General features: G+C 43.0%; 1 protein-coding gene across 4 annotated transcripts in view; it reads right to left on the minus strand.

Annotated features, from left to right (window-relative positions):
- Nucleotides 1-12,021, minus strand: part of ZFYVE1 (zinc finger FYVE-type containing 1) — a 44,844-nt gene that overhangs the window by 10,366 nt on the left and 22,457 nt on the right. For all 4 annotated transcript variants that reach the window (XR_009496059.1, XM_005212011.5, XM_010809489.4 and 1 more), the window contains one exon: nt 8,124-8,338. Coding sequence is in view for 3 of the 4 variants with exons in the window: in XM_005212011.5 (XP_005212068.1) it covers nt 8,124-8,338 (215 nt within the window). In the remaining variant the exon portion in view is untranslated. The remainder of the gene's footprint in view (nt 1-8,123; nt 8,339-12,021) is intronic.

The raw sequence follows: 12,021 nt of genomic DNA on the forward strand, positions 1-12,021 counted from the left end.
GCTTTCTAGGCTTTAAAAATTATTAAATATTCACAGTTCCTAAGTCTCGACTCTTTCTGTGGCAGCCAGGCACTACTCAGGGGAAGAGATATAAAAGTAGCTTTAAAACAGAAGGACAAGATGCTACTTTCTTTAGTAAAAAGGTGAAAGAAATTTTAAGATGAGATTCAGAAAAGGGGCAGGTTAGGTTCTAAACTAAGATTCTCAAGTTCTAAACAGAATTTCGCTTAAGGACACTTATTTATTAAAACTCCTTTTCCTTTTTCCCAATGAAGCCTAATACCCTGAGTTGTAAACCAACTGTTTTCAAAAGCACAAGCTCTCAATGTTGAGTCAGGTCAGGTGTTCAAGACAAGAGTAGTGGCAAAGAATGTGTCAGACTAAGGGCGTGGGACTCACCCATGTGCATTCAAATTCAGCTCCTGCAAAGATAATGAACATGCCCATAAAATACCACCTGCCAGTGACGGCTGACCAAGTGGCAATCTCTGACTCGGACCAAAAAAAACAATCTAAGATTAATACATATACGTCCTTTTCTCTTGGTAGTAATTTTGTAAAAAGTAACTAAGGGAAAACAAGTAAGATTTGGAGACAGACTATAAGGGAATATACATGTGAATATTGAAGAGAATAAACAAGACGCAAACCCAGCAGAGTCAAGCCTACACCATCCTCCTCTCTCCTACTTTTGAGTAGGACCTATCCTTGGTCTCACCTTTTCCATGCAGCCTTCCCAACCACTCTGGGAAGATCACACTCTGCCTTGCCTTCCCAACCACTCTGGGAAGATCACACTCTGCCTTCTCTGAGCACCTCCTGTCCTCAACATCGGAACCAGGTAGTAAGTGATGAGGCAAAGCTGTAAGCCTGATATATGTATCTGATCTCCCAGACTAGATCACAAACACTAAGAAAGGCACGTACTACCTCTGGATCCTCCTCTCAGTCCAGCACACGTCTTAACAAGTACTCAACTAGGACCTCTGCAATGAAGTGCCCCAGCACCAAGCCCCACGCACACACCAAGCCCCACGCACACGCCAACCCACCCACCCTCTCCTCCTCACCTTGGCCCTGCCTCTGCACCAGGTCTTATCCCACGCCCACAGGCCTCTCTAATTTATGCCTAACTACTCACTGATTGGCCAAATCACTGATAACTCTTTCTGTATTTCTCACACAGCTGTGTTTCTCAAACAGCTGTGTGCCTAACCTTCTGGGGCTAGCTGGTGGGCAAATAGAGAATCATCTTCCTAATGTGTCAATTTACTGAAAGATTTGGGGAGGAAGTTTTTGCTTTGTTTTTTAGCCACACCACGTGGTATACAGGATCTTAGTTCCCCGACCAGGAATTGAACCCATGCCCCTTGCAGTGAAAGCACAGAATCTTAACCACTGGACCACCAGGGAAGTCCCAGGAAGTTATTTTTACTTAAAAAATAAACTTGGGTATAGCATGAAACCAAATGGAAAATTTGCATAAATGTGAGGACCCCCCACAAAAAATTATTTCAGCCTGTAGTTGGTAGCTCTTCAAGTGCCTCAATTTCCTTATCTGTAAAATGGGGGTGGCTATTGGAGCAGGGGTCTCCATGGATTACACTGTGAGATCAAATGAAGTTACTCCATAGAGCACTTGGCAAAGATTGAGAGCTCAGAAACCGTGAGCTGCCACGATTAATATTTTTATTTTTTATGCTGAGAATTCTTTAATTTTATCCTTCAGATACCCTCACCAACTGATCCAGCTAACAGAAGGGATATAAGAGCTTCTCTCCTTTCCATGACAGCTCCCTGGTCTTCATGGCTGGTTGCATTTGTGGGTGAATATTTAGCTGCAAAAAGATGCTTAAGTACCAAATGCAGTGTTAAAATAAGAAAGAAAAAAAAGAGAGCTAAAAAAGGAACGCAGAAGCTACTAAAGATGTATAATGAAACCCAAAGAAGAGCATTTTTAGCCCTCGGTTTCTCTTTTAAATAGGTAACTGAAAGGATAACCTAAGTAATACTTTTTCTTAGGAAAAATATCAAATTTAGCATGAATCCAACAGCTGGGTTGAACTCAGAAGGCATGCCACTCCCCAGTAAATGTAAAATTGCAGCCCAATAATAGTGACAGCATAAGGTTTTTTCTGTTCCAAACTCAAGTGGCCTGATTCACTTCTCTGGAAGATCTTCAGAAAAATGAGGACATTTCTAAATATCTCAAGGCTTAGCATGAAACAATCTGCAGCCTGATCACCATGAGACAAATCCCCATAGAACCTCCATTGTCACCGGCCCTAGACAACTGTTGGCTTACGTTTGCCAAGGCAACAGTAACTTCTTATGACATCAGAAAGAGAACTCCAAGACCAACCAGCCTCACCTCTTCAGATGCTGGCCACCCATCCTCTCAAATGCTGGTAACACAAGCATCGTATTTCTCTCACAACTCACCGAAGAGCCGGCAGTCAGTAATGAATCAGACCTTGACAAGCATCAGGAGGACTTACACGAATCAAGAGTATGGGAATAGGACTTCCCTGGCAGTCCAATGGCTAAGACTCCACACACTCCTTACAGGGGGTACAGGTCTGATCCCTGGTCAGGGAACTAAGATTCCGCATGCTGGATGATGCGGCCAAAAAAAAAGTATGGAAACATAACAATAACTGTTAAAAAAAGCTTGATGCTCATGTGTTTTAGATACAAGGGTAAAGAGACACTGTCTTCCTTCCTCTATAACCTGTTTCTTTCCAGTGTGAACATTACCACCTAATCCATATACTTCATCTCTTTCAAGAATTTCAAGCCTCACATCATTCCAGGGTTTCTTGGGCTCCCTCCCTCCTGAGGCCCCAAAGCCATAAGAGGCAGGGAAGGACCTTTCCTGAGAAAGCTTGGGAAAGTATTTGAGGTCAGTCTGGAAAAGGCTGCCTGGAGACTAGATGATCTTGAACTTTAGTTGCCTTGACAACAGTACAGCTCTTACTATCTAACCTGTAAGTTTCACTCCAGTCATCAAAGGCTAGCAGTGAATTTTCTGATTCAAAATGGAGACTCTTATGTAATCCACGATGCCACCCCCCCCCAAATATATAATAACTTCGTAAATACTTAATAGGTGCTTCCTGATATGACAGAATTAGAGAGTCAGAGTTCCTACATTTACAGATTGGAGGCTAAAGGAGGTATTACATAAAACCTGTAAGAATCCAACCTTAAAATGGTTCTCTCCATTATTCATAACTGTAAATACAGGCAACAACAGTTAATTCAATATTCAACTTCCTTGGTCAATAGGGACCTGAGCATCTCTTTTCTTTAAACAGACTTACTTCATCAGTGAGAATATGCTCTGCTGGTAGGTATCTGAGCTGTTGCTACTGTGGAAACTGAGCAAACGAGGGAGAGGTTAAGAAGTGAGAAAAATTCCCCTGGAGAAAAGGAACTGGGGCTTGGACCACAAAGAGGCTAAATGGCAGGAAGAGTGACTAGATCAGCAGAATGAATGGGAAACACACGGGCAAGTCTCTAGAGCAGAAAGTGACTGAAGGTCTCATACACACACACATGCTCACACACACACACATTCTACAACTCCTCAATCTTGCTCATTAATCACATTTCCTGTTTAATAATGAACAGGAAAAGAATATGAGGAAGGAAAAAAAGATTTAACTTCTCTATGATCTGACTTATTTAGGGAGAAAATGTATACAAACATTACATACATATATTTCTGTATGCACCGAAGCAGCACCAAAAATTTCTGGAAGTGTATGTCAGAAAGTATTGTAACAGTTATCATACAGTGAGGGGGACAGGAGTGAAAGGATTCAAGTCATACCTTACTATTGGATTGTACTATTTGAATCTGTACTATTTCAATTGTTCATTACAAACACACATTGCTTTTACAATTTAAACAATAACTTTTTAAAGTAACCAAACACTCAAATACAACTTATAAGAATGTCCTTTGTAAAGGCAACTGGCAGTATGCATCAGGAACCTTTAAAGACGACCCATCTTCTGACCTTCTTAAAAGTCGAGTAACTACTGAGAAGGAATACAGCCCAGGGTTTAAAGGCACAGACTTGGGAGCCAGACTACCAGGTTCAAATCCCCACCACTGGAACATCCCTGGTGGTCCAGTGGCTGAGACTCTGCGCTCCCCATGCAGGGGGCCTGGGTTCAATCCCTCGTCGGGAACTAGATCCCACATGCTGCAACTAAAAACAATCCCACGTGCCACAACAAAGACTGAAGATCCCGAGTGCTAGGCTGCAAACTAAGACCTGGCCCAGCCAAATAAATAAATGAATATTAAAAAAACAAATTCTCCACCACTCACCAGACAAGCCATCTCGGGCAAATTAGCATACCTCTCTGTGCCTCTGTTTCTCAACCTCAGAGTTGGTATGAGGATAACATGAAAAATACACGTCAGTGCAGAGCACAGAACATGACATCGGTAAACACTCCACAGAAAGGTTGGCCAGCAGCAATGGGAGCTGCAATTTACCTGAAGGAATTAGGCAGAATGTGGGCAACACCTTTGCTGCTGCTAAGTCGCGTCAGTCGTGTCCGACTCTGTGCGACCCCTGAGACGGCAACCCACCAGGCTCCCCTGTCCCTGGGATTCTCCAGGCAAGAACACTGGAGTGGGTTGCCATTTCCTTCTCCAGTGCATGAAAGTGAAAAGGGAAAGTGAAGTAGCTCAGTCGTGTCCGACTCTGAGTGACCCCATAGACTGCAGCCTACCAGGCTCTTCCATCCATGGAATTTTTCAGGCAAGAGTACTGGAGTGGGGTGCCACTGCCTTCTCCAGGGCAATACCTTTAGGTACTCAGAAAATATAAGGAAAAATGGAAAGTACTATTAAAATAAGGGCAGAACTACTACATATAAAAAATGATCCATCCATATAAATGAAAAAGCATGCAGCTATTTTTAAAAAAACATGGTTTTATAGGATATTTAATAGCATGGAAAAAATGCTAGGCTTCAACACTCCATAAAAAAAAAAGCAAAGTATATAAGTGCACATAGATACATCACAACCCCAATTCTCTTTTTAAAATAAGTAGCAAAGAATCATATAATGCCCCATTTATCTATTTTTTGCACACTTAGTTTGCTTTTTTCTTTGCTATTACAAGGCTGTTGCCATTAACATCCTCATATAGGTCTCTGTGTTCCTGTGGAAGAGTTGCTTTATGGCCAGTTTCTAGAAATGACATGGTTGGAATATATATTATGCATTTCTTTATACTACTGCATTTCAAAGTGGCTGTACTAATTTTACCTCAACCAGAAGTTTGTAAAAGTTTACAGTGCTTCATATCCTTTTTGACATTTTATTGCCTAACCTGTCAGTGTTCACCCTTGCACAGTGGTGGTCTTGCTAGAGGGTTGCGATTTCTTTTTTTGGCCATCACAGTCTTGCCTCACAGTGCACACAGTGCCTCCCAATTTTCCCAAAAGGTTTATACATTTTTTTCCTAACAATATTCCTGTGTATCTTATGTAAAATAAAGAGAAAATCACAGAGGAAACAAAATCATATAAATCATACTAGAATATATCCCAAGGCTTCTTGAAGTGTTTCTTCAGGGAGTCAGTAAGGCACTGGACAAGGTGAAGAATAAATACCAGTAGAGAAAGAAAAAAATGGGAGAAACAGAAAGTCAAACAAGCTATTTTGGCACTGATAATTTATCTGTTTATGACCATCCCTACTCTTTTGTTCCAAAAAAGAATGCAAGGCCACCTTAAAAGAAAAAAAATACAACATAAAACAAAAAATAAGTGGACAAAAATAAATGGCCATTATATTATACACTGCTTTGAACTATGAAGACTTCTGTTAAGAGTATTTTAATAGCAATACACCTCTCCTAGGTCAATTTGCCTAATGCAGACCTTAAAGGTAGCTTTCTCTAAGCATGATTATCAGAGAATGAACAACTTCTAATTTAAAGAAGATTAAAAACAACCAGAAAAAGACAAAACAATTTTTTCAAGGATCTGAACAAGTTGCAAGACCCCAGAGTTCCCTGAGGAGAGCCCGAAGCACAAGCTTAAACAGGTAACTCCATCCCATGGACAGAGCTGTGGGCCCACACCTCAGTACAGCACAGAGCCTGCCTCAGAGAACAGGAAATACAAGATCCAGGTAAACTCTTGAGGCCAACGGTCACCAAGAGTCCTCAAAATTCCAGCTGACCAGGCTCTTTTTAATCACAGAAAGCTTCATGAATCATATCACCTCATAAAAACACAATGTGACAACAACAGCAGCAGAAAGGGACCTGACAAACCGGCCTGGAGGAGGGCATCCAAGAACTCTGAGCACAGGTTACTTACTGCTCACGGCACCTGGTGTCCCTGAAGGGCTTCTGTAAACACTAAGCAGGTTAACTTTGAGAAAACCTAAGGAACTCTATAATGCAGCCATTGGCCTAGTTGTCAATAGTCTTAAGGATCAGATTTTACAGCCCTTTGTATAACGTAGTACGGATTCAGCCTGCATTTAAGAATGTTCCCAATATTTGGGTGTAATCTTCCACCTGACTACCTCTAAGCCATTACTAGGACATGTGTGGTCAGTCGTGTCCGACTCTGTGACCCCATGGACTCGAGCCTACCAGGCTCCTCTCTCTCTGGGATTTTCCAGGCAAGAATACCGGAATGGGTTGCCGTTTCCTCCTCCAGAGGATCTTCCCGACCCAGGGATCGAACTCGTCATCTTCTGCACTGGTAGGCAGATTCTTTACCATGGAGTCACCTGGGAAGCCCTTGAAGAAGTATACTATAAGGGCAAACACTGGTGTCTATCTTATTCTCCATGGTTATTTCCAGCACCTCAAACTCTGACACAGAGATCCACTCATTTATTTGTTGAATGGATGAACGAACAAATTTCCTAAGACCAAGCAACAGGTAAATGGCAGAACTGGGATCCCAACACAACTCTGTCTGACTCCAGAGTCCCAAGTTTTTCTAGTCCAATCAGGATACTCTAATGAGATACCACAGACTGGGAAGCTTATAAATGACAGAAATTTATTCGCCACAGTCCTGTAGGCTGGAAATCCAAGATGAGGGTGCAGCATGGCAGCCTCCAAGCGGGGGTCTGCCTTCTGGTTGACAGATGGTGCCTTCTCAGTGTCCTCACTTGGTGGAAGGGAGCTTTCTGGGGCTCCATTTGTAAGGGTGCTAAAGACACTCAAGAGGGTTCCATTCTGATGACCCAGTCACCTCCCAAACCCCTGGATATGTATGTATACTAGTACATGTATACTAATTGGGCATTAAAGTATTTCAAGATATGAATTTTGTGAGGTTACTAAACATAGCCTTTAGTAACCACTATGCAAAAACCATAAACTTGTCTGAGTAGTAACTTTTCATTCCCTTCTCTTGTTTTTTTTAACTTTTCATTTTGATGTAATTTCAAACCTGTAGAAAAGTTGCAAAAATAGTATAACAAACTTCCATATACAGTTTACCCAGATGCAGAAATTGCTTACACTGTGTCCCACCGCAAACCTTTTAGACTCCATGGATGAAGCAAATCAGCATATGCCCAAAGTCTGTTCCTGGGTCAAACAGGCCAGCCTAGCTTTATGGAAACCGGTTCTCCTATCTCCTCCGGTCTCGGGCTCTATGCCCTAACCCTCAGAGCACCCTCAAATCCCTAGCTCAAGTCTTCCTGTCAACAGTGTCCTTTCTCCAAATCCCACACTCCCAGCACTGCTCCAAAGACCCTGTTCCCTCCCTGCTCCTCTGTCCTCCGCCTGCAGGCATGGTAACACAGGGGCGTATACAAAGTAAACCTTAAAACAGAAGCAGTCTTGGCAGGAACTGAGTTGATGTCTTTATTATAAAGAATGGTAAAATAAGGTTTTTCTCCAAGATGAGGACCTTTTAATTATCATCCAAGATTCATGTTCCTGGCAAGAGGACACCATTCAACAGGTAACACACTGCACTCATGCCCTTCCTTTCACAGATCCTCTCTTTGCGGCCCAGGTTTCTAATCACCAGCACCAACAGAAGCTGGAGACCTGAGTGTCCTCACCACCCACTGGTGCCCCAGTGAGAAGCACTCAGGCCAGAAACCAACTGACCTTCAGGGCTTTGAAGATGACGCCGGGGTGCCGGGGAGAACGGGTGGTATTGTTCTCCAGCTGCTGCTCCAGAGCACGCCGAAGCCCAGAAAAGTCAGTGGGAGGGTTGTAGGTCCTCGTCCCCTTGTAGTGAATGGAACTGAAGGCTTCCGGGAAGCGGCCCAGCTTCCGGAACCGGTCCTGGATGAGCTTCTCCGGCACCTCAGAGGGGTGATCTGTGGAAACAGGTGTGTGAACAGGGGCCTTTCTTAAGTCTCCTGTCTTTCATTATAAAAGGAATATGTGGTGCAACTCCGTAAATATAAAAGTACATAAACAGGCAGAACTGCTCTATGCTGTTGGAAGTCAGGATGGAAGGAACTGCCTAGAAGGAAGCACGAGCAGGGGTTTCTGTAAAGTGGGGCCTGGTATTGAAGTGACAGGTACCCTCAGCTTGTGAAAGTGCTCAGGGATACACTTCTGATATACTGTGCACTTTTTGGTATGTGTGTTACACTTCAAGGAAGTAACTTAAAAAAAAAAAGAGAGAGTCATTTATTTAATTTTAATATTTATTTATTTAATGGCTGCAGCAGGTCTAAGCTGCATCATGAGGGATCTCCATTGTGGCTCACGGGTTCTCTAGTTGCGGCACGAGGGCTTAGCTGCTCCACAGCATGTGGGGGTTTCAGTTGCCCAACCAGAGATCAAACCAGAGTCCCCTGCATTACAAGATGGATTTTTAACTAGAAGTGTCTTTTTGTTTTTTAGTGTGCTTATTGTAAAAAATCCAAACATGTCAAAGCATAAAAGGAAAGAAACGTAGGTCCTCTGCTCCCTCCTACTCTTCAAAGGGAACTACAGTCCAGTGATTACCCTTTCAGACTTTCTTTCCTACATAATTCCCAACACATACGTGCAACTTGCTTTCATCACTTAACAACATACGGTAAGCGTGTGTCCTTGGACACTTGATACACTGTGAGGAGACATCTCCTTCTTTTTAACAGCTACATAAGTCTTTCATCCTATGGATGGATTTCACCAGTCACCTTCTAGTGAGCATTTAAAATAAATAGCTGCTCTGGAAGCGCTGATCTTATGCTGGTGAAGTTGCAGACAACTGCCATTGTGTGAAGGTATCAGCATTCCCGTAGTTTATCTAACATTTATCCAGAAATTTAGGGAGCAGCAGTATAAACAGATTCAATAATCATTTTGGAGATAAAACTTGGACGGACTTTTGGTTTTAATTTCCTTTAATATTTTTTTTAAAACCTAAATTATTTTATTCTTTAGAAACTAGATTCTGTGCTGACAAAGGATTATGTTGTTTTTAAAATTTATTTTTTTAAATTGAAGGATTGTGTTAATTCCTACCAAACATCAACATGAATCAGCCATAGGTTTACCTATGTCCCCTCCCACTTGAACATTCCCTCCCACGTCCCTCCCCATCCCACCCCTCTAGGTTGTGACCAAGCCCCGGGTTGAGTTCCCTGAGTCATATAGCATAATTTCCTTTAATATTTTAACAACAAAATCATTCCAATTAAACACTGGAAATATGGCTTTAGCTCAATTTAAAGGTACAGTCATCAAAGAGAAGTAGCCAGAGTTCTGGATCCACAAACAACTCTGGATTCAGACTCCCAATTTTGCAGCCTACTAGCTGGAAACTCCTTGGTTACATAACCTAAGCTCTCTGAGTTCAGTTTCTTCATTTGTAAAACATAGCTGCTGTTGATTGAGCTGAGTAACAAAGAAATATTAAGTCTGCATTTATTTTAAGAAAATGTTGGGACTTTCCTGGTGGGCCAGTGGTTAAGACTCTGTACTTTCACTGGAGAGGGTACAGGTTTGATCCCTAGTCAGGGGACTAAGATTCCATATACTGTGTGACACAGGCAAAAAAATAAAAATGTTTAAAAATTTAAGGAAAAAAATGTTATCTTTGTTATTCAGCTTTTATTTAAAAAAAACAAATAAACAAGCACCTAGCATAGTGCAAGGCATAAAGCAAAAGAAAAAAAGCAGGGGTGTTTCCCTGATGGCTTAGTGGTGAAGAATTCATCTGCCAACGCAGGAGACACAGGTTCGATTCCTGTTCCGGGAAGATCCCACATGCTGCAGAGTGTCTGAGCCTATGCACCACAACTACTGAGCCTGTGCTCTAGAACCCGCAAGCCGCAACTACGGAGGCCCTCACGCCCTAGAGCCTGTGCTCCGAAAGAGGAGAAGCCACTGCAACGAGAAGCCTGCACACTGCAACTAGAGAGCAGCCCCCGCAAGCTGCATCTAGAGAAAAGCCCACGCAGCGGCAAAGATGCAGCACAGCCAAAAATAAAGAAGGTTGTTTTTTTTTTTTTTTAAGTAAAGCCTATGGAAAAAAAAGTTACTTTGAAAGGCTGGTTATTTCAAAACCCTGAACAGGAAATTAGACCTTCCCCTCACCAAAGCTGTGAAGATCCAAAGTGGCATAAAAATGCTAATCACAGGGAGGTATCCTAGACCCAGATCCTTCGGATTCTAACTCCTTAATAGGGTCCCAGTCTGTCCACTCCCCACCTGCTGCCCTGCCCTGGCTCAGGCCCCATCACTCCTCACCTAGTACTGTGATAAGCTCCTGGCCACCTCCCTGCCTCTACACGTGCCTCTCTAGTTCATCCTGCAACAGGCCGTGGGGGATCTTTTTGAAAATACAGATCTGATCACATTAACTCCCTACTTAAAATCCTTCAAGGGATCTTGTCATACTTGAGACCTAAATCAAGGCCATCCATGCATGATCTGATCCCTGACTGTGTCCACTATTCCCTCCCACACAATCTAAGCCTCAGACACACTGAGCCTCTTCATTCAGCAAGTACCTGATGACAGCCTCCTGTGCGCCAAGCACTCACCCAGGCTCTTCAAAGGCAGCAGTGAATAAGACAGGCAAGGTTCCTGCCTTCCTGGAGTTTCCATTCCAAGGGGAAAAGATCAAAAACCAGTAAGCAAACAAACAGGATGATTTCGGAGAGCGACAGCTGCCCTGATGAACATGAACAGGGTGATCTAACAAGACAGGACCACCAGGGTGCAGGAAGGACCATTTTAAAGGAGACACTTGGCAAAGGCTCCAAAGGGCTGAGAGTTGAGCTGAATCTGAAAGAGGATGGCTGGCTGGAGGAAAGTGTGTTCCAGGTAGACAGAGTAGCATGTACAAAGATGGGAACAGAGAAAAGTCTGGTATAGCTAGTGGAGGAAGTGAAAGGGGTAAGCAGAGTTCAGAGACAGAGGCAGGAGTGAGGACACTATAATTAGGAGTTTAGATTGTATCCTGATATAATGGAAAGCCATTGACAGGTTGGAAGCAGGAGTATGACATGACCTAAAGTATAAATTAAGCTTTTAAAAAACATCACTCCCCATCCTTTGAGGAGAATGCATTGAAATGGGCAGGAACAGAATCCAGGAACTCAGTGTACAAATACCTACAGTTCCCTGAACACAATAAGCTCCTTCAAACCACTACAGGTTCATCTTCCTAGACCATCCTTCCTCCCCTCCTCTATTTAGCCAGTCTCTAAAGTTCAAATGTCACCTCCTCTTTCCTACAAAGATGTGTACAGTGTCCCTCTTCTGCACACTCACAGCTCCAGGAGCGACACCCACCACGGAATGGAACACATGTGGCCTCTCCAACTAGACTACCAGCTATTCGAGGGTGGGAATTGGTTTTCTTTTCAGTTTGGGGTCCTGGCAGTCAGCATGTGACCTTGTGCACTTAATAAACTTTGTTAACTAAACGAACGTTCATAATGAAACTGTTTTTGGAGCCAACACTATTGCCCCCACTGCATCCAATCACTGTCGCACCTGCTCCCTCACCCTCCCACTCGGGCGATGCTCTTGCTTCCTATTTCTCTAAGAAAAC

The sequence above is a fragment of the Bos taurus genome, chromosome 10 (assembly GCF_002263795.3).
Source record: "Bos taurus isolate L1 Dominette 01449 registration number 42190680 breed Hereford chromosome 10, ARS-UCD2.0, whole genome shotgun sequence".
NCBI lineage: Eukaryota > Metazoa > Chordata > Mammalia > Artiodactyla > Bovidae > Bos > Bos taurus.